The sequence below is a fragment of the Loxodonta africana genome, chromosome 2 (genome assembly GCF_030014295.1).
Source record: "Loxodonta africana isolate mLoxAfr1 chromosome 2, mLoxAfr1.hap2, whole genome shotgun sequence".
Taxonomy (NCBI): domain Eukaryota; kingdom Metazoa; phylum Chordata; class Mammalia; order Proboscidea; family Elephantidae; genus Loxodonta; species Loxodonta africana.
The window spans coordinates 65,660,013-65,684,440 of record NC_087343.1 but is presented as its reverse complement, the minus strand read 5'-3'; the positions used below and the strand labels follow the sequence as shown (position 1 = coordinate 65,684,440).

Here is a 24,428-nt window from a genome sequence, read left to right as displayed (position 1 = left end):
GATAAATAAGGGCTGGCAACTGTATTATCATTAGTAGCTAGACTAACATAGAAAATAAACAAAGCAAAAATCTTGATCCTATGATGTCTAAACTCTTTCCCTCTCCTCGCCTTTGAAGTAGAGTAACAATGAGGAACAACAAGGCTGGAGGGAAAATCCTGAAAACGACATTTTTGGTAATGAATATGAAGCCTACATACCCTTCCATAATGAGCTCATCCCTGTATTTGTTCATATTATTCCTCTTTTCCTCCACATGTCTGTCAGTTTGTCATACTGTGGGGGCTTGCATGTTGCTGTGATGCTGGAAGCTATGCCACCGGTATTCAGATACCAGCTGGGTCACCCATGGAGGACAGGTTTCAGCTAAGCTTCCAGACTAAGACAGACTAGGAAGAAGGACCCGGCAGTCTACTTCTGAAAAGCATTAGCCAGTGAAAACCTTATGAATAGCAGCGGAACACTGTCTGATACAGTGCTGGAAGATGAGCCCTCCAGGTTGGAAGGCACTCAAAAGATGACTGCGGAAGAGCTGCCTCCTCAAAGTAGAGTCAACCTTAACAACGTGAATGGGGTAAAGCTTTCCGGACCTTCATCTGCTGATGTAGCACCACTCAAAATGAGAAGAAACAGCTGCAAACATCCATTAATAATCGGAACCTGAAATGTACAAAGTATGAATCCAGGAAAATTAGAAATCGTCAAAAATGAAATGGAATGTATAAACATGGATATCCTAGGCATTGGTGAACTGAAATGGACTGGTATTGGCCGTTTTGAATCGGACAATCATATCGTCTACTACGCTGGGAATGACAACTTGAAGAGGAATGGTGTTGCATTCATTGTCAAAAAGAACATTTCAAGATATATCCTGAAGTACAGTGCTGTCAGTGATAGGATAATATCCATATGCCTACAAGGAAGACCAGTTAATACTATCATTAAAATGTACGCACCAACCACTAGGGCCAAAGATGAAGAAATAGAAGATTTTTATCAGTTGCTGCAGTCTGAAATTGATCGAACATGCAATCAAGATGCATTGATAATTACTGGTGATTGGAATGCAAAAGTTGGAAACAAAGAAGAAAGAGCAGTAGTAGGAAAATATGGCCTTGGTGATAGAAACAATGATGGAGATCGAATAATAGAACTTTGCAAGAACAACTTCTTCATTGCAAATACAATCTTTCACCAACATAAACAGCAACTATACACATGGTCCTTGCCATATGGAACACACAGAAATCAAACAGACTACATCTGTGGAAAGAGACGATGGAAGAGCTCAATATCATCAGCCAGAACAAGGCCAGGGGCCAACTGTGGAACAAACTGTCAATTGCTCATATGCAAGTTCAAGCTAAAACTGAAGAAAATCTGAACAAGGCCACAAAAGCCAAAATGACCTTGAGTATATCCCACCTGAATTTAGAGACCAACTGAAGAATAGAATTGACGCATTGAACACTGGTGACCAAAGACCAGACGAGTTGTGGAATGACACATCAAGGACATCATCCATGAAGAAAGCAAGAGGTCACTGAAAAGACAGAAAAGAAAGAAAAGACCAAGATGGATGTCGGAGGATACTCTGAAACTTGCTCTCGAACGTCGAGCAGCTAAAGCAAAAGGAAGAATTGATGAAGTAAAAGAACTAAGCAGAAGATTTCAAAGGGCATCTCGGGAAGACAAAGTAAAGTATTATGACATGTGCAAAGAGCTGGAAATGGAAAACCAAAAGGGAAGAATACGCTCAGCATTTCTCAAGTTGAAACAACTGAAGAAAAAATTCAAGCCTCGAGTTAGAATAGTGAAGGATTCTATGGGGAAAATATTAAGTGACGTAGGAAGCATCAAGAGAAGATGGAATACCCAGAGTCATTATACCAAAAAGAATTAGTTGATGTTCAACCATTTCAAGAGGCAGCATATGATCAGGAACCGATGGTACTGAAGGAAGAAGTCCAAGCTGCTCTGAAGGCATTGGCAAAAAACAAGGCTCCAGAAATTGGTGGAGTATCAATTGAGATGTTTCAACAAACAGATGCAGTGCTGGAGGTGCTCGCTCATCTATGCCAAGAAATGTAGAAGACGGCTTCCTGGCCAAATGACTGGAAGAGATCCATGTTCTTGTTGTTAGGTGCCGTCGAGTTGATTGAGACTCATAGCGACCCTATGCGCAACAGGACAAAACACTGCCGGTCCTGCGCCATCCTTACAATCGTTGTTATGCTTGAGCTCATTGTTGCAGCCACTGTGTCAATCCACCTCGTTGAGGGTCTTCCTCTTTTCCGCTCACCCTGTACTCTGCCAAGCATGATGTCCTTCTCCAGGGACTGATCCCTCCTGACAACATGTCCAAAGTATGTAAGATTCAGTCTCGCCATCCTTGCTTCTGTGGAGCATTCTGGTTGTACTTCTTCTAAGACATATTTGTTTGTTCTTCTGTCAGTCCATGGTATATTCAATATTCTTCACCAACACCACAATTCAAAGGCATCAACTCTTCTTCGGTCTTCCTTATTCATTGTCCAGCTTTCACATGCATATGATGCGATTGAAAATACCATGGCTTGGGTCAGGCGCACCTTAGTCTTCAGCGTGACATCTTTGCTCCTCAACACTTTGAAGAGGTCCTTTGCAGCAGATTTGCCCAATGCAATGCATCTTTTGATTTCTTGACTGCTACTTCCATGGCTCTTGATTGTGGATCCAAGTAAAATGAAATCCTTGACAAATTCAGTCTTTTCTCTGTTTATCATGATGTTGCTCATTGGTCCAGTTGTGAACATGTTTATTTTCTTTATGTTGAGGTGTAATCCATACTGAAGGTTGTGGTCTTTGATCTTCATTAGTCAGTGCTTCAAGTCCTCTTTACTTTCAGCAAGCAAGGTTGTGTCATCTGCATAACACAGGCTGTTAATGAGTCTTCCTCCAATCTTGATGCCCCGTTCTTCTTCATATAGTGCAGCTATATAGAGATCCATATTTATGCCTATTCCCAAGAAAGGTGATCCAACCGAATGTGGAAATTATAGAACAATATCATTAATATCACACACAAGCAAAATTTTGCTGAAGATCATTCAAAAACGGCTGCAGCAGTATATCAACTGGGAACTGCCAGAAATTCAGGCTGGTTTCAGAAGAGGACGTGGAACCAGGGATACCATTGCTGATGTCAGATGGATCCTGGCTGAAAGCAGAGAATACTATAAGGATGTTTACCTGTGTTTTACTGACTATGCAAAGGCATTCGACTGAGTGGATCATAATAAATCATGGATAACACTGCAAAGAATGGGAATTCCAGAACACTTAATTGTGCTCATGAGGAACCTTTACATAGATCAAGAGGCAGTTGTTCGGACAGAACAAGGGGACACTGATTGGTTTAAAGTCAGGAAAGATGTGTGCCAGGGTTGTATTCTTTCACCATACCTATTCAATCTGTATGCTGAGCAAATAATCCGAGAAGCTGGACTGTATGAAGAAGAACAGGGCATCAGGATTGGAGGAAGACTCATTAACAACCTGTATTATGCAGATGACATAACCTTGTTTGCTGAAAGTGAAGAGGACTGGAAGCACTGACTAATGAAGATCAAAGACCACAGCCTTCAGTATGGATTACACCTCAACATAAAGAAAATAAACATGTTCACAACTGGACCAATGAGCAACATCATGATAAACAGAGAAAAGATTGAAGTTGTCAAGGATTTCATTTTACTTGGATCCATAATCAAGAGCCATGGAAGTAGCAGTCAAGAAATCAAAAGACGCATTGCATTGGGCAAATCTGCTGCAAAGGACCTCTTCAAAGTGTTGAGGAGCAAAGATGTCACGCTGAAGACTAAGGTGCGCCTGACCCAAGCCATGGTATTTTCAATCGCATCATATGCATGTGAAAGCTGGACAATGAATAAGGAAGACCGGAGAAGAGCTGACGCCTTTGAATTGTGGTATTGACGAAGAATATTGACTATACCATGCACTGCCAGAACAGACAAATATGTCTTAGAAGAAGTACAACCAGAGTGCTCCACAGAAGCAAGGATGGCGAGACTGAATCTTACATACTTTGGACATGTTGTCAGGAGGGATCAGTCCCTGGAGAAGGACATCATGCTTGGCAGAGCACAGGGTCAGTGGAAAAGAGGAAGACCCTCAACGAGGTGGACTGACACAGTGGCTGCAACAGTGAGCTCAAGCATAACAATGATTGTAAGGACGGCTCAGGACCGGGCAGTGTTTCGTTCTGTTGTGCATACGGTCACTGTGAGTCAGAACCGACTCGACGGCACCTAAGAACAACAACGTTCCTCTTTTCTGGAATACTCTATTTCTTCCCTAGCAATTCACCTCCACGAACATCTTGTAAACCCATATTAAACTGAGTTTGTACAAATCGTTTTACTAATTTGTAAATAAATAATAAAAAGTGTTTGTCAGGTCATTCATGACTGTTGCAATTTATCACATCTCTTAATGCATGCTTCACTCCTTCCTACCAGTGGCATCAACACTAAAATCAAATATCTAATGCACCTTTCTCTGCAGACACAGCAAGTGCCTAATACCTACCAATAGATTGCAATAAGACTTCCAGAAAGAAGGGTTAACAAGAAGGCACTGATAGTGGTATGCAGTGATAAAGTTTTATTCACCTTGTGCCCAGGAAGATAAACTGGTGGGTGGCAAGCAATCCCTGTTATGTATTTAGTTAGGATTACATTCTATACTTACAGCTGTACAGGAGTTTCCAAGATGGTACCGCCATATTTTTGCTATAAGGGGGTTCTGGGAACTGCCATTTTCTCCAAGGGTACTAGCATACAGAAACCTATATATGGCAAGCCACAATGAAATATATTCTAATTCTCCATGAAAAGCAGTTACTCCTTAGGTAACCTAACCTAACCTAACCTAACCTAAACGCTATCAACTTAAAAACTGTGGGGGCTTGAGCTTGAATTTATCAATTTACCATAGAAACTAAGTAAAGGGCTCACTAAAGTGGGGCGGGGGTGGGGGGAGCTACTAGAGCCTGTTGCTTTTAGGGACGCTAACAGTAAGACAACATTTCCCAGAAATTTCTCCACAGTTACCTCCAAAGCACAGCCTTTGGAATCTTATTTCTGGCTGTGCACCAAGGCCCTCCTAAATTATTTAGAGTATCATTCAGAGGGTGGGTGCACAAGAGGTCCAGAGAGATCACTACTTCTGTTTGGGATGGTAGATGAGACAAGTGTTCTGAGTCCAGATAGCAGGTAATTTTTTGTATTTTGCAATGCATGTCACCCCAACGGGTAGGCTAAGTCCTCTGTTCCTGTACATAATCATATTCTGACTCCAAGTGCCTTGAATCTGTATATTCACTCAATCTATCTAGCACCCTAAGAGGGGATACTGGAGCTGTTACTTAATAACAAGTGGTCAAACTAACCTTACAATGAAATTCAAGCCAGAAAGAAACATCTAACTATGGCGATTTCTGCTCATAGAGTTAGGTACTTCGGTCAGAAACTGAAAAAGGACTCTGAGAGAGACCATCTTATTCTTGTGAGCTGAGTGAGGAGAGACCAAAGCAGCCATGATAGCCCATCCTCTCCCTAAGTAACAGGGTTTCATGCTAGAAAACACAAGAGAAAGTTATGTGCTTAAAATTTTTGGAAAAAATATATAATACTTGAAAATGAGCATTTAGACTTTTTTCCCCTTTGATAAAACTGTGATTAAATCTTATTTAACTGTTTCCTCTAATGACATCCTTTTTAATGAAGTCTTAATAGAATGGCAGCGACAACTTATAGTTTTATGAAGCAAAGTAAAATTACAGTCTAGGAAAATGTTTAAGGAAAGAGACCCATCAAAACAGATAAGAGGTTATAATATATCCCTTATCCCTGAGGAACCCCACAGTAATTAAGTGTGAAGAGATAACCATTAGGGCTAACAGTAGGTAGGATCACCACCCATTAGCACTGGCTGTTTTTTACAATCCAAGGGTTATTTCCATGATCAGCTTTCCAGAAAATCTGCATGTCAACTACAGCTTCCACTAAAGGTACAGCCTCCACTCCACCACTGCAATGGGGCTTTCTGTTTTCAGATTGTAGTATATACTTTTCCTGATAGCTGATTATGATTCAACACTGCTCATCTTGAAAGCATTAGCGTGTGTTTGCGAAAATTAACATCATGTAGAGAAAGTAAAATTAATATTTGAGAAACAGATTCATGTTCACGATAAATGTATCTGCAAATGAGATGCACTAAACAGGATCTTAATAGTATGCATCTGTATCTACTTCATACTACATTATTAAAATCAGGGAGTAAATCACAAAAATTAACCTAGATCAAATGACTATCATACGCACTTATTTTGGAAAAGTAGAATTGAGAATAATCATTTCCTTTGTTAGCTGGAAGATGGGGAGAAGAAATTGGGCCTGTTGCTACTTCAATTAAGTTTGCATATATTAATTTAAAAGAGAAAAAAGTTAAAATTAATGTGTTATTTTAGAAACTAATTTTGAAACATCAACATTGTTAAATTTTAATAAAACACATATACTCAGAAAATAATAGATCTTGGGGAGGGGCCTATCTGAGCTTATGGGAAAAAAAACACATCTTGTAATCTTTTAGCTTACAATCTGATGGCTCCAAATCCCTGTGCCAGGAGCAGAGTTACTTGGCTCCTGGCTAAGATACTCTGACTTGTACGCTTTCATCAGATTAAGGCTTCCATGCCAGGAGTCTTTTTTTTTTCCTGGTGTATTGGCCATTGCCAGGAACGGACCCATCGAATCCACCGGTGCTAAGGAGTTAAGTATCTAAGATTTAATTTAACAGTTTCAGCTTTATTAAGCTGTCACAGAGCGGCCCCACTTTGATAACAGTAGCTGCTCCAATTATGGCTTGGTTTAGGGTTGACAAGTATAATGATTCATTCGTGGCACATGAGAAGCAATAAAAGGTTGTTTTGCATTACAGCTTTAAAAATGTGGGCACTTTTTTCATTTAATTTGTCACTTAGCTTTTGCTAAGAGGACATTTAAATTGCAGTAAAAGGCAAATGGGGCTTTTAGTTTAAATGTAATCCCCATATTTAAATGATCTGTAATGGCGCAGTGTTGGAGTGGGAACACTATTGTCTCACAGTGGGTCCTGATGGTGACATGTGACATTTGTATTCAGGTCCTGTATTATCCATGTGGCTAAAGGGCTTCCAATTTCATTTCACAGCCAGAAGCCTGCAGAAAACACCAATTAACTTGCAGATCCCATTTGCCGACAAAACTCAGCCTCTTCTCAATGTCTGGCATCTGGCAGTGCTCAGCATTTAATTCCAAAGCAGAGCCTTGAAGCAATGCGAGCCCTGCGCAGGGGCACAAAGTCAAATTCCCCCATTTTATTAAGAAGCAAAAGCCTTTGCTTTTGTAGTCCACAACCAACTTTTAGTTAGTTTTTTGACAAATGAATCTTAAGATGTAATAGCTATTGTTACTTCTACATGGGATTCTTTCCAGAACTTCTTGTTGCTGGGTGCCCTCAAGTCGGTTCTGACTCACAACCACCCTATGTACTACAGAACAAAACGCTGCCTGGTCCTGCGCCATCCTCACAATTGTTGCTTTGCTTGAGCCCATTGTTGCACCCACTGTGTCAATCCGTCTCTTCGAGGGTCTTCCTCTTTTTTGCTGACCATCTACAAGCATGATGACCTTCTCCAGGGACTGATCCCTCCTGATAACATGTCCAGAGTATGTGAGACATAGTCTTCCAATTTTCTCTTCTAAGGAGCATTTTGGCAGAACTTAGATTCCATTAAAGTGCTAAGTGTCCTCTGCTTGGTATCTGAGTACATAGCAGAAGTCATAGCAGTCTAATAATCACTGCGGGCGGAGATGTAGTCGGGGGTTGAGGGGGAGAGGTAAGGTAGACAAAAAAGAAAGCACAGGGCAAGGAATTGTGTTCTTCATCCTGGACTGAAATCAAAGAAATTGTATAAAGCCTGGTCCGTGATTAGAAAGTAAGTCTGTCAGAAGGTATAAGCAGAATCAGCCGGTGGAAACTTTCACCTAACGGAATTTATATTTTCGATGAGGGTTGAGGTCCATAATTTTCAAAACCCACTTAGAAAGGTAAGATGTGAATATGAATTAAATTTGAATATTGCAAATTTTATTTCAGAATAAATCATTGTACTTTTTTATTAACCAAAAATTTTAGTTGATAGTTTCTTCCTAACCAGTTATTTGTAATTCTAAGCTTCTCGAAAAAGAGCTCTGGTGGCTCAATGGTTAAGCACTCAGCTGCGAACAAAAGGGTCGAACACACCAGCCTCTCCATGGCCACTACCGTTATTTCAGGTGACCAAAGGAAAGTGGCAGGCTCAAGTTATTATAAGACACTTAAAAAAAGAAAAAAAAAAGCCAGGGAAAAATATCAACAAATATCTAAAAACTTGTGAGTAAAAAGGAACCTTTGGTGTCAAATCACACAATATCCAGGAGTTTCCTATCTCCTGGACTTCAGTTTCCTCATCTGTAAAATAGTCCGTGTCAAAGATCTTTTCTAAGTCTTATGATCATATGGTATCTTCACAGACAACAGCTTCTCTTGGTCTAGACTACTCACAATTCATACTCAGAACGCACAAGCAGGTAGCACTAAGGGGGATTTTACACAAGCTGCACCTGGGATCAATCCAGCGTGATGTGGATCAGCCCAGAAGGAGAGAGGTGAAGTTATGGAGAGTTGTGCTATACAATTTCACTGAAACCAGAATCTCCTAATAAAGATATCCAGGATTTTCTTCCCATAAAATTAATATAGGCACTGATACAATGTTTGTCAGAAATTCCAGTTGTTACTTACCGATTTCTTAATAAAAAAACAGCAGAACAAATACACTTTCTCAAATTCATTACTTTCCTAGTAATGAGCACCGGGTAACACACAACTCTTCCCAAGGAAATTTCCAATATCCTTTTACCGGACACAATTAGTGTAGTGGATTTCTCATTATTTCAACTACCTGCTATATTTAGATTTATCACCAGGGATTTGAAAAGTAATAAAAATTAGAGTTTGCTATATCTTTTCCATTCTGAAGATCAATAGTTCACCTAAATCTATAGCAGCCCAAATAAAATCGATACCCAAACTATTTTTAATACTGTGATAATGTGCACAGAAGGCAAAGGCAGACTCCACGTTTCAGCTGACTTGATTACATTATCTAGAAGTAAATAACCAGCTCTATTATACAAGTGAGGTATTTCAACGTAATACAGCTGTTTTTTAAATATGTAGAAGCAGATCCCTAAGTTTGCTTTCCTCTATATAGGACAATCCCCCCAAACCCTGCCAAGGCTGTTTTCTGCAAATGCCAGCCCAAGTCCTCATTCTTCCTATTCTCCTAACCAGTGTATATCACTAAGAAGTTCATATGAGCAGCTCTTTTCAGCAATACTATGACCATGTTCTTGAAACGTTCAACTACGGTGTTTATCCATACACAACTCAATAGTAATTTGTCAGAAAACTTGTATTTACCCAGCTCGTCCCAGAGCTGCCTATATTTGTCAGTCATCGCAGTGCCTTGCTGCCTCCACAGTGACAGGCGGGGGTCGGCCATGAATTGCTCTGTTATCAAGGTCAACATGCGGGCCCCATTGGAGTCTCTCATCTTCAACATCTCCCGCACCTAGTGGGGAAAATGAACCTTTAGAAAAATGTTCAAAAAATAAAGAGTAACACAGACCAATTTTCTCTATTTTTTCCGGGGTGGGTGGGGTGGGGGGGGCAGGGGGAGAAGTTACGCCTTTATACCAGCTTTCCTAAAAACTGGTCTCTATCTTAAATCTTCAATTTAATCAAAATTATCCATTAATTTTATTTAAATTTTGTTTTGGAATTCACAAGTGGAAAGAAGACTGGTTTACTTCTCAATCCTCCATAATTTTTAATTGGGTCCTAAAAATCTGGTCAAGGAGAAATGATTAAATCATGTTTCATATGTCCAGTACAAATACTTTTTCAAGGCCTCCTTCAAAATATCCTTTCTTATCTAAAGCAAGCACACTTTGTAGTTTAAGACTGTACTAAAACAAAGCACGCGACCACTTAATTCTTGCACTAGCATACCAGAGAAGTGAAATCTGGCAGTAAAAACAGGTGTATGAACCTACTAGTTTACCAAAACAGGTTTTAACAAGATGCCGCTGCTTCATTGGGATGAGATGCTGTAATGCTGCCAACCTTAAAAACAATTCCAAAACAAAAGTCTGGCATCTTCTTGGCTCTCCAACTGACTGTACTTACCAACAGATCTGAAGATCTTAAAGCAGAGCCCACTGAGGACTCTTTAGAATCTCCTACACTGATCTGCTAATGTTATCATGACAGTATCCATCCTTCAGGTTTTTGTTTTTGTTTTTAACTGCTTTATTGAGATATAATCTACATACCATACGATTCACCAATTTACACTGTACAATTAAATTGGTGTTTGGTATATTCCCAAAGTTGCACAAGCCCTTCAGTTTTTCAAGTAAAAATTTCAGTAAGTTCTCTCTCACTAAAATTTTTTTTTTTATACATATAAAGAGCAACATAATACTTCCTTTCACTCAGTTGGGATTGCTTTTGCAATGGTAAGAGGAAACCTGGCTGTAGGTTCAAGAACACGCTGGCTCTAAATGAGTGATTCATTTAGCAAAATAATAAGAACCACTGACCTACATAACTTGGTCTTTCGAGCTTTAACCTCAAGCCCTGTCCATAACTCTTGTGCTACATTTCCCAACTAAAAGAAAGGAGAAAAAGAAAAATAAGGCTAAAATCCCTCTGCAGGAAACCCTAAATGAATCCATCCATTCCAAAAGTGTTTAAGGCTGTGTGTTCGACAAAAAGAATCTCAGCTGAGCATCACTCTCCTCGTAAATTACTGAAGCAAAGTCACATGCAATAGAAAAAAGGGAAAGGGCCCTTTTATTCAGGGTTCTTTCTGGAAGAAAGTCAGGTAAAGGAGAAAATGGCAGATCCTCAATAAAGCAGCTGAAATCTCAGTGACTAAAGAATCCTGCTTCAGGCCTGCACCCTGACAAGCAATGGAATCCTCTCACCTGCTGCAGAATTTGAGCCTTTTAAGGAACTCAAAAGCATTTCTACACTGAATCACGACGGCTGTCCTTCTAGAAAGGTTATTTCAATAATCCTAAAAAGGAGTTTATTCCCAACATGGATACACTATAAAGTCATGAAAAGGTGGTAAAGACTGGGAAGAAGAAACTAAGTTACCATTTAGTGGACATCATGCTAAACAGTTTTGCACTTATATTTCCCATTTAATCGTCACAACAACCATGTAGACCAGATTATAATTCATATTTTGCAAATTAGAAAACCAAGCCCCAGAGAAGATAAGGAAATTGCCCAAAGGACAAGGGAATTGCTGGGATCTGCACCCAGATCTGTCTTACTCCAAAATTTACGCTATTTCCAAAATTATATGGTGCTGTTACATCATATGGCATATATAATGGATATATCATCTATAGAAACAAAATATCAACTGCAGTCTTTCAGACTGCTTCCACTACTCACAGTCTATACTTTGCTGACATAAGAATATATAAAATATTTTCTGTATGTCTAAACATACCAAACCTTTTACGTTGCCAGTAGAACAATGGATTTGATTTAATGTTTATTTTCCTGATAGATTTCTAACCTATTACTCAGTTAGCAATAGCAATTAACAAACTCTTTACTAGTAAGCATGTAAACCAGAACTCTCTTAACCAACATTCAAGTACATCTATAGCCTAATAGTAATTAATTTTCAGACTGTTGACTCTGAGGCATTATGAGAGTTTGAAGTGCCTATGAATCACTAAAGAATGATCAAATCACGTGAGTTTTAGAGTTAAATATATTTTATTATAATCTAATTCTTGGAAAATTGGCAATCTACATAAATATTAACAAGGTATCGATTAATCAGAATACCATTAATTTCTGACCATGCCCACTAACAGAATCTAATTCTTCTGAATTAAAAAAAAAGATCTTTTAATTATTATGAATATTAGAAAAGGTATTTAACAAATGTATCAATGAAACACAATTATCTGTTCCCTTAAAACTAATTTGAATATATTATCCATAATGATGGCTGTACCTCCAAAAAATGAAATAAAAATACATTGATTAAATATTAAAAATTATTTATCCAGTATTTAGAAATATGTTTGCTGTAAGTCCTATATAACACAATAGAGACAGTTTCTGCCCAGGAAGAACTCCTGACCAAGAAGTTTCTTAGGCCATCAATGTTTAGCGATGAGAATTAACACCTACCAAGGCCTGACCGTGCTAGACACCATTTAACACCAGACTTTGGGAGATACGGTATGATTAGCTAATTTTACAGATGAGGAAACAGACTTAAGTAACTTGCTGAGGTTCACATGGTTAATAAAATAGAGAGCATGGATTTAAATCCAGGTCTGTATGACTCCAAAGTCTATGCTTTTGAAACTAAAGATACTGAAAATATTAAACTAAACATATAAAGCACATCTTAAGGATTATATTTTATTACCTATTTTGGAAAATTAACGAGAAAACAAGACAAAACAAAAAAAATGAGAAAATGGCATTTTAAATAATATTAAGCCATTTATTTCATGTTTAGTACTGAAGAAGTTTTTTCAGAACTGTATAAGTTACCACTATTTCTTTGACAGAAACTGAGATGGACAAAAATGTTCCACACCTTGTCTAAGGTCACCAAAGCAAATTAAAGGTTACATTACAACACAAAAGTTTTTAATTTGTCAATTAACTGACCCGGTTTCTTAAAATAAAAAAAGTCTTTCTTCTACTGTAAGCATAACCTTATATAAATATAAAAAATAATTTTATATAGACAGTATATATTTAGAATATTGCTTTGAAAATAAACCATCATACCTTAGCAAAGAGCAAATTAAGTTGCTTCCCTGATCCGTGGTACCCGCCTTGGGAAAGGAACAATTTAACCTGTTCTTGAACCTGCTCTTCATCTAAGTGCCAGCAGTTTTCATCATCTATACTAGCACCTGCTGTTGGATCAGGAGCACCTAGAAATAGAAAGAAAAAATAAAACACATGCTGGATAAAAATTCTGTGCTAAAAGGGTTCTGATAATAAAATTTCAAATAATTAAGGTTCTCAGTTTTTTGCCTTAACAGTTTTTAATCCAATCTCAATTTCAATTATACATACAAATTAATGACTGAAATAAATGTAAGAATCATTCTTTTACTTCCAGGACTTTCCTAATTTGTGCTAAAAAATGCAGAATACTTTAGAACTGAGATTTTCCATTTTTTTAAAGAATCAGCGACATACCCTGAGGTCTTATTAAAACCAAACAATGGTTTAGCTTAACTAGTAAAAAATGACTGCCTTGAGCACTATGCTCTTTTAAGAACTATCTGTATGGGCTCAAATTGATAACAGCAACTCGAAAGGTTAGATGGGAATCTGACAGGACAGCGAATTTATGTTTAGGGAGGAGGAACAGCTCAGAAAAGGAGGGTGCGAATGGCTGCACAGTTCCAAGAATGTAATCAGTACCACTAAATAGGACATACAGAAAACGTTGAACTGGTGTATGATTTGCTGTGTATATTCTCAACAACAAAATCAAGAAAATTAAAAAAAGAATCAGAGATTAGACCTTTGGAGATGAGTTTATAGGTTTTTTAAAGAATAAAAACATCACAAAAATGTCTCATTGTACATATATGATTTTTATAAAGCTCTTCTGTATGACTTGCTAGGAAAATATTTTTCAAAGACTTAGAAAATATGAAATCAAGTAAACTTAGCAGAGTATCTCTCTCTTTACTACGTTAATTCAAGAAGTTTTCACTATTATTTGCTGCTGTATAAACTACATGCTGACAGAAGTCTTTAGTTGCAGAAAACTGAAAATTAAAAAGGGAAATCAAGCCACACGGGAAGAAGCAGTGCAGCTGTTGTACTAAATCAGGTTGTAGTATCACCTTGCCAAAATGCATAAATATTTTATTGCTGAAGTACACACAAAAGATAACAGCTACGTAATAAGCCCTGTGTATGTGGACTACCTTAGAAATTAAAAAATTACCCAGGTATTTAGGTAGGTAAAAGTTGTTTCATTGTTTGCTAATAAAATGGTATTTTAAGCCTTCCGATCTATAAATAAATAATGCACACACAAAAAAATTAAATCTAAAAATATTTCATTAATAGTGCCTCATCTCTTTACCGACCCTTAATAAAATACATTTGTAGGTATGGTTTTACATTATTTTCCTTCTCTTCTAGTGATCTAATGCAGATTCAATTGACCAAGATAATAACCATGAACTTCTGCTTAGAATCAGGGTTCATTAGTCCCTAGGACCAAAGCAGTGGATCCATGAACCTCCCTGAAAAGGAGGTTCAATCATTCAGCCAGCAGACTTGGTGCCTGACTCAGTGCAGGATCATCTGCTAGACCTGGGGGTACAAAGGTATGCCAAACAGACAGGACCCCTGTCTCATACAACTTAGCCTGTTAAGTGGCTTTCAATTTTTTTTTGATCAAGACTCACAATAAAAAATACATTTCATATCACACCTAACACATTGGCGGGTTTGTCTGTGTATGAGATTACATATATCTATCTGTCTATTTGGAGCCCCAGTGGCACAGTGGTTAAGTGCTTGGCTGCTAACTGAGAGGTTGGTGGTTGGAACCCACCAGCTGCTCTGTAGGAGAAAGATGTAGCAGTTTGCTTCAGGAGATTATAGCCTTGGAAACCCTGTGGGGCAGTTCCCCTCTGTCCTATGGGGTCACAATGCGTCGGAATCAACTTGATGTCAATGGATATGGTAAGGTATCTATTAATGTCTATCTATTAATCGGAAGCAAAAGTTTGATGAAAAAAATACCCTCACTATGGACGATGCGGTCTGAGATCTTCTATGTCATTTCTTTAAAAAGGCTGTCACAATTTATTGTTTCATAACCCATACTGGTGCTACAGCTGCAAACCAAAGGGTCGGCAGTTCGAATCTGCCAGGCGCTCCTAGGAAACTCTATGGGGCAGTTCTACTCTGTCCTATAGGGTCGCTATGAGTCAGAATTGACTCGATGGCAATAGGTTTAACCCATACTGGGTTGCAATCTGTTATTTGAAAAACAATGGTCTAAGCATGTGAGATAATTATTAATCTAATAATTCCTCATATAAATATATAATAACAAATGGTAATAAGTACAGGAAGGAAGAGAATGGGATGCTGGGAGACCCTTATCAGAGAGCTCTGACCTGACCTTAGATGGCCAGAATAAGCAAACCTTGAAAAAAATGACATTTGAGCTGAGATCAGTCTTAAGTATATTGAAAATTAGGTGGATACACGGAACAGGTATATGTAATTGAAAGGAGGGAATGGGTCTACATATGAGACTAAGAAAAGAGTTTGGGCAGAGGCCTCAGGTGGGAAGGAACGTGGTCCATGGAGGAAATAAAAGATGGTTCAAGCAACAAGATGAAAGAGTGAGCCAAGACAACCCTGGAGAAGAGAAATAGGGCCAGACCCTGAGGACCTAGGTGGGTGAGAAGCTTAGTTTTGCTTTTGGTTTTTTTGTTTGTTTGTTTCCTAAAAGTAAGGAATAAGAAGTCCGGACAAGGACATCTGAAGTGTAAGAATGGCATACTCAGATTCGCTTTTTTGAAAGATAACTCTAGATATCTAGGTAAAAGAGGTTTTGTCCTAGTGTGCATCAATTTCAACATTCCTACCATGGAATATTGCTTGCTGAAAGTGAAGAGGACTTGAAGTACTTACTGATGGGTATCAAGAACTACAGCCTTCAGTATGGATTACACTGCAACATAAAGTAAACATAAACCCTTACAACTGGACCAATAAGCAACATCACGATTAATGGAGAAAGTACTGAAGTCGTCCAGGATTTCATTTTACTTGGATCCACAATCAATGCCCGTGGAAGCAGCAGTCCAGAAATCAAACGACGCATTGTATTGGGGAAGTCTACTGCAAAAGACCTCTTCGAAGTGTTAAAAAGCAAATATGTCATTTCAAGGACTAAGATTTGCCTCACCCAAGCCATGGTGTTTGCAATCACCTCACATGCATGCGAAAGCTGGAAAATGAATAAGGAAGACCAAAGAAGAATCGACAGCTTTGAGCTGTGGTGATGGTGAAGAATACTGAATATACCGTGGACTGCCAAAAGAACAAACGAATCTGTCTTGGTAGAAGCATAGCCAGAATGCGTCTCAGAAGTGAGAATGGCAACACTTTTTCTCACATACTTTGGACATGTTATCAGGAGGGACCAGTCCCTGGAGAAGGACATTGTATGCTTGGTAAAGTGGAGGGTCAGTGAAAAAGAGGAAGACCCTCAAAGAGATGGATTGACACAGTGGCTGCAACAACGGGCTCCAGCATAACAACAATCATGAGAATGGCGCAGGACTGGGCAGTGCTTTGTTGTGTTGTACACCAGGTTACCATGAGTCAGAATTGACTCGATGGCACCTAACAACAACAACCATGGAATATTATGCAGCTATAAAACGGAATGTGAAATCTGTACTACAATGGGAAGCTATCTGGGATATATTTTCAATTGATAAAAAGCAAAGTGGAGAAAAGTATAAGTGGTAGCACCTTTTTTGTAAACAGAGGTTTTTAAAATAGCTTATGTATATTTTTTATGTGTATTTTCTTATATATGCATAATAACTTGAAAGGATATTTAGAACTAGTAACCCAGTTGCATATGAGGAATACCTTTTTTTATAATAGACTTTTGTTGAGCAGTTTTAGATTTACAGAAAAATTGTGCAGAATGTAGGGTACCCAAATACATCCCCCACCCTTGCACCTTATCTCTGAATACCTTTTTGTACTTTTAAATATCATACTTTGGAATCCTATGAATATATTTATCTATTAAAAAAATCACTACCGAGGGGCAGAGCCAAGATGGCGGACTAGGCAGACGCTACCTCGGATCCCTCTTACAACAAAGACACGGAAAAACAAGTGAATCGATCACATACATAACAATCTACGAACCCTGAAAAACAAACACAGATTTAGAGACGGAGAACGAACTAATACGGGGAAGCAGCGATTGTTTCCAGAGCCTGGAGCCAACGTACCAGTCAGGTACGGCACAAGCACAGAGACCTGCTCCACCCTCCTGAACTAACCCCGGGAGGGGGACCAGCCGGTTCCACGGGCGGCGTGGGACGCAGCCGGTAGGAGAAGTCCCCGGGAGGCAGTGACTGGTCTTGGAGCAGAAAGAGCAGCATCCGAGCCGGGGAACCGTCCGGCAGGGATTTGGACTGGACACAGCGGACTTTCTGGAAAAACTAGTTTCCCAGTGATGGCTCGGAGACAACAATCCATATCAAACCACTTAAAGAAGCAGACCGTGACAGCTTCTCCAACCCCCCAAACAAAAGAATCAAAACCTTTCCCAAATGAAGATACAATCTTGGAATTATCAGATACAGAATATAAAAAACTAATTTACAGAATGCTTAAAGATATCACAAATGAAATTAGGATAACTGCAGAAAAAGCCAAGGAACACACTCATAAAACTGTTGAAGAACTCAAAAAGATTATTCAAGAACATACTGGAAAAATTAATAAGTTGCAAGAATCCATAGAGAGACAACATGTAGAAATCCAAAAGATTAACAATAAAATAACAGAATTAGACAACGCACTAGGAAGTCAGAGGAGCAGACTCGAGCAATTAGAATGCAGACTGGGACATCTGGAGGACCAGGGAATCAACACCAACATAGCTGAAAAAAAATCAGATAAAAGAATTAAAAAAAATGAAGAAACCCTAAGAATTATGTGGGACTCTATCAAGAAGGATAACCTGCGGGTGATTGGAGTCCCAGAACAGGGAGGGGGGACAGAAAACACAGAGAAAATAGTTGAAGAACTCCTGACAGAAAACTTCCCTGACATCATGAAAGACGAAAGGATAGCTATCCAAGATGCTCATCGAACCCCATTTAAGATTGATACAAAAAGAAAAACACCAAGACATATTATCATCAAACTCACCAAAACCAAAGATAAACAGAAAATTTTAAAAGCAGCCAGGGAGAAAAGAAAGGTTTCCTTCAAGGGAGAATCAATAAGAATATGTTCTGACTACTCAGCAGAAACCATGCAGGCAAGAAGGGAATGGGACGACATATACAGAACACTGAAGGAGAAAAACTGCCAGCCAAGGATCATATATCCAGCAAAACTCTCTCTGAAATATGAAGGCGAAATTAAGATATTTACAGACAAACACAAGTTTAGAGAATTTGCAAAAACCAAACCAAAGCTACAAGAAATACTAAAGGATATTGTTTGGTCAGAGAACCAATAATATCAGACATCAGCACAACACAAGGTCACAAAACAGAACGTCCTGGTATCAACTCAAATACGGAAATCACAAAAACAAACAAATTAAGATTAATTAAAAAAAAAAAACACACATAACAGGGAATCATGGAAGTCAATAGGTAAAAGATCACAATAATCAAAAAGAGGGACTAAATACAGGAGGCATTGAACTGCCATATGGAGAGTGATACAAGGCGATATAGAACAATACAAGTTAGGTTTTTACTTAGAAAAATAGGGGTAAATAATAAGGTAACCACAAAAAGGTGTAACAACTCTATAACTCAAGATAAAAAGCAAGAAAAACGTAACGACTCAACTAACATAAAGTCAAGCACTATGAAAATGAGGATCTCACAATTTACTAAGAAAAACGCCTCAGCACAAAAAAGTATGTGGAAAAATGAAATTGTCAACAACACACATAAAAAGGCATCAAAATGACAGCACTAAAAACTTATTTATCTATAATTAACCTGAATGTAAATGGACTAAATGCACCAATAAAGAGACAGAGAGTCACAGACTGGATAAAGAAACACGATCCATCTATATGCTGCCTACAAGAGACACACCTTAGACTTAGAGACACAAACAAACTAAAACTCAAAGGATGGAAAAAAGTATATCAAGCAAACAATAAGCAAAAAAGAAGAGGAGTAGCAATATTAATTTCTGACAAAATAGACTTTAGACTTAAATCCACCACAAAGGATAAAGAAGGACATTATATAATGATAAAAGGGACAATTGATCAGGAAGACATAACCATATTAAATATTTACGCACCCAATGACAGGGCTGTAAGATACATAAATCAAATTTTAACAGAATTGAAAAGCAAGATAGATACCTCCACAATTATAGTAGGAGACTTCAACACACCACTTTCGGAGAAGGACAGGACATCCAGTAAGAAGCTCAACAGAGACACGGAAGATCTACTTACAACAATCAACCAACTTGACCTCATTGACTTATACAGAACTCTCCACCCAACTGCTGCAAAGTATACTTTTTTTTCTAGCACACATGGAACATTCTCTAGAATAGACCACATATTAGGTCATAAAACAAACCTTTGCAGAGTCCAAAACATCGAAATATTACAAAGCATCTTCTCAGACCACAAGGCAATAGAACTAGAGATCAATAACAGAAATCAAATACTTGGAAAATGAACAATACCCTCCTGAAAAAAGACTGGGTTATAGAAGTCATCAAGGAGGGAATAAGGAAATTCATAGAAAGCAACGAGAATGAAAATACTTCCTATCAAAACCTCTGGGACACAGCAAAAGCAGTGCTCAGAGGCCAATTTATATCAATAAATGCACACATACAAAAAGAAGAGCCAAAATCAGAGAACTGTCCCTACAACTTGAACAAATAGAAAGTGAGCAACAAAAGAATCCATCAGGCACCAGAAGAAAACAAATAATAAAAATTAGAGCTGAACTAAATGAATTAGAGAACAGAAAAACAATCAAAAGAATTAACAAAGCCAAAAGCTGGTTCTTTGAAAAAATTAACAAAATTGATAAACCATTGGCTAGACTGACTAAAGAAATACAGGAAAGGAAACAAATAACCTGAATAAGAAATGAGAAGGACCACATCACAACAGAACCAAATGAAATTAAAAGAATCATTTCAGATTATTATGAAAAATTGTACTCTAACAAATTTGAAAACCTAGAAGAAATGGATGAATTCCTGGAAAAACACTACCTACCTAAACCAACACATTCAGAAGTAGAACAACTAAATAGACCCATAACAAAAAAAGAGATTGAAACGGTAATCAAAAAACTCCCAACAAAAAAAAGCCCTGGCCCGGATGGCTTCACTGCAGAGTTCTACCAAACCTTCAGAGAAGAGTTAACACCACTACTACTAAAGGTATTCCAAAGCATAGAAAATGACGGAATACTACCCAACTCATTCTATGAAGCCACCATCTCCCTGATACCAAAACCAGGTAAAGACATCACAAAAAAAGAAAATTATAGACCTATATCCCTCATGAACATTGATGCAAAAATCCTCAACAAAATTCTAGCCAATAGAATCCAACAACACATCAAAAAAATAATTCACCCTGAGCAAGTGGGATTTATACCAGGTATGCAAGGCTGGTTTAATATCAGAAAAACCATTAATGTAATCCATCACATAAATAAAACAAAAGACAAAAACCACATGATCTTATCAATTGATGCAGAAAAGGCATTTGACAAAGTCCAACACCCATTCATGATAAAAACTCTTACCAAAATAGGAACTGAAGGAAAATTCGTCAACATAATAAAGGGCATCTATGCAAAGCCAACAGCCAATATCACTCTAAATGGAGAGAACCTGAAAGCATTTCCCTTGAGAACGGGAACCAGACAAGGATGCCCTTTATCACTGCTCTTATTCAACATCGTGTTGGAAGTCTTAGCCAGGGCAATTAGGCTAGACAAAGAAATAAAAGGTATCCGGATTGGCAAGGAAGAAGTAAAGTTATCACTATTTGCAGATGACATGATTATATACACAGAAAACCCTAAGGAATCCTCCAGAAAACTACTGAAACTAATAGAAGAGTTTGGCAGAGTCTCAGGTTATAAAATAAACATACAAAAATCACTTGGATTCCTCAACATCAACAAAAAGAACACCGAAGAGGAAATAACCAAATCAATACCATTCACAGTAGCCCCCAAGAAGATAAGATACTTAGGAATAAATCTTACCAAAGATGTAAAAGACCTATACAAAGAAAACTACAAAGCTCTACTACAAGAAATTCAAAAGGACATACTTAAGTGGAAAAACATACCTTGCTCATGGATAGGAAGACTTAACATAGTAAAAACGTCTATTCTATCAAAAGCCATCTATACATTTAACGCACTTCCGATCCAAATTCCAATGTCATATTTTAAGGGGATAGAGAAACAAATCACCAATTTCATATGGAAGGGAAAGAAACCCCGGATAAGCAAAGCACTACTGAAAAAGAAGAAGAAAGTGGGAGGCCTCACCTTACCTGACTTCAGAACCTATTATACAGCCACAGTAGTCAAAACAGCCTGGTATTGGTACAACAACAGACACATAGACCAATGGAACAGAATTGAGAACCCAGACATAGATCCATCCACGTATGAGCAGCTGATATTTGACAAAGGACCAGTGTCAATTAATTGGGGAAAAGATAGCCTTTTTAACAAATGGTGCTGGCATAACTGGATATCCATTTGCAAAAAAATGAAACAGGACCCATACCTCACACCATGCACAAAAACTAACTCCAAGTGGATCAAAGACCTAAACATAAAGACTAAAACGATAAAGATCATGGAAGAAAAAATTGGGACAACCCTAGGAGCCCTAATACAAGGTATAAACAGAATACAAAACATTACCAAAAATGATGAAGAGAAACCCGATAACTGGGAGCTCCTAAAAATCAAACACCTATGCTCATTTAAAGACTTCACCAAAAGAGTAAAAAGACCACCTACAGATTGGGAAAGAATTTTCAGCTATGACATCTCAGACCAGCGCCTGATCTCTAAAATCTACATGATTCTGTCAAAACTCAACCACAAAAAGACAAACAACCCAATCAAGAAGTGGGCAAAGGATATGAACACACATTTCACTAAAGAAGATATTCAGGCAGCCAACAGATACATGAGAAAATGCTCTCGATCATTAGCCATTAGAGAAATGCAAATTAAAACTACGATGAGATTCCATCTCACACCAGCAAGGCTGGCATTAATCCAAAAAACACAAAATAATAAATGTTGGAGAGGCTGCGGAGAGATTGGAACTCTTATACACTGCTAGTGGGAATGTAAAATGGTACAACCACTTTGGAAATCTATCTGGCGTTATCTTAAACAGTTAGAAATAGAACTACCATACAACCCAGAAATCCCACTCCTAGGAATATACCCTAGAGATACAAGAGCCTTCATACAAACAGATATATGCACACCCATGCTTATTGCAGCTCTGTTTACAATAGCAAAAAGTTGGAAGCAACCAAGGTGTCCATCAACGGATGAATGGGTAAATAAATTGTGGTATATTCACACAATGGAATACTATGCATCGATAAAGAACAGTGACGAATCTCTGAAACATTTCATAACATGGAGGAACCTGGAAGGCATTATGCTGAGCGAAATTAGTCAGAGGCAAAAGGACAAATATTGTATAAGACCACTATTATAAGATCTTGAGAAATAGTAAACGTGAGAAGAACACATACTTTTGTGGTTACGAGGGGGGGAGGGAGGGAGGGGGGGAGAGGGTTTTTTATTGATTAATCAGTAGATAAGAACTGCTTTAGGTGAAGGGAAAGACAACACTCAATACATGGAAGGTCAGCTCAATTGGACTGGACCAAAAGCAAAGAAGTTTCCGGGATAAAATGAATGCTTCAAAGGTCAGCGGAGCAAGTGCGGGGGGTCTGGGGAACATGGTTTGCGGGGAGTTCTAAGTCAATTGGCAAAATAATTCTATTATGAAATCATTCTGCATCCCACTTTGAAATGTGGTGTCTGGGGTCTTAAATGCTAACAAGCGGCCATCTAAGATGCAGCAATTGGTCTCAACTCACCTGGAGCAAAGGAAAATGAAGAACACCAAGGCCACACGACAACTAAGAGCCCAAGAGACAGAAAGGGCCACATGAACCAGAGACCTACATCATCCTGAGACCAGAAGAACTAGTTGGTGCCCGGCCACAATCGATGACTGCCCTGACAGGGAGCACAGCAGAGGACCCCTGAGGGAGCAGGAGATCAGTGGGATACAGACCCCAAATTCTCATAAAAAGACCAAACTTAATGGTCTGACTGAGACTGGAAGAATCCCGGCGGCCATGCTCCCCAGACCTTCTGTTGGCACAGGACAGGAACCATCCCCGAAGACAACTCATCAGGCATGAAAGGGACTGGTCAGCGGGTGGGAGAGAGATGCTGATGAAGAGTGAGCTAATTATATCAGGTGGACACTGGAGATTGTGTTGGCAACTCTTGTCTGGAGGGGGGATGGGAGGATAGAGAGAGAGGGAAGCCGGCAAAATTGTCAAGAAAGGAGAGACTGAAAGGGCTGACTCAAGAGGGGGAGAGTAAGTGGGAGTAGGGAGTGAGATGTATGTAAACTTATATGTGACAGACTGATTGGATTTGTAAACGTTCACTTGAAGTTTAATAAAAGTTATTAAAAAAAAAAAAAAAACCCTATGGAGACCCTTCAGACCAAGATGAGACAGGCCCATAAAACAAAATGAGACTAAATAGGCACACCAGCCCAGGGGCAAGGACGAAAAGGCAGGAGGGGACTGGAAAGCTGGTAAAGGGGAACCCAAGGTCAAGAAGGGGAGAGTGTTGACATGTCGTGGGGTTGGTAACCAATGTTGCAAAACAATATATGCATTAATTGTTTAATGAGAAACTAGTTTGCTCTGTAAACCTTCATCTAAAGTATAATAAAAGAAAAAAAAAAAATCACTACCTGAAGTGTGGAGGATAGACTGGGGAGCAAAAATATGTATGAGGAAAACAGTGAGGATAATATTTTGATGGTCTGCACAAACGATGACGACGGTAGGTTGAAATCCAGTGCAGAGAGCAAAAATGGAGAATCTGACAGGAATTTAGGACATAAAACCAACCAAGCAAAGAAGGGAATATTTGAGGCATGGAGGAGCAGAGATCAAACACGGGTTTCTGGATTAAATAAATGGACACGGTTCTGTATAACTTGTACAACTCACTGACACAAAGACCACCAGAGCCGGACCAGATTTGGAAGTGGGAGGGGCAGTATTTAGACCATGAATTCAGTTTTGGTTCATGGTAAATGAGAAATACCTTTGCAACAGCCAAGGAGGGAGGAGTGGATTTCAGGTA

At 38.6% G+C, this 24,428-nt stretch overlaps 1 protein-coding gene across 2 annotated transcripts in view; it reads right to left on the bottom strand.

The window, feature by feature from the left end:
• The window catches only part of ZSWIM6 (zinc finger SWIM-type containing 6), a 222,108-nt gene that overhangs the window by 43,714 nt on the left and 153,966 nt on the right, over positions 1–24,428 (bottom strand). For both annotated transcript variants that reach the window (XM_064272349.1, XM_023545651.2), the window contains exons 3-4: positions 13,003–13,151; positions 9,580–9,730 (exon numbers count right to left, since the gene is read on the bottom strand). In XM_064272349.1, the coding sequence (XP_064128419.1) occupies positions 9,580–9,730; positions 13,003–13,151 (300 nt within the window). The remainder of the gene's footprint in view (positions 1–9,579; positions 9,731–13,002; positions 13,152–24,428) is intronic.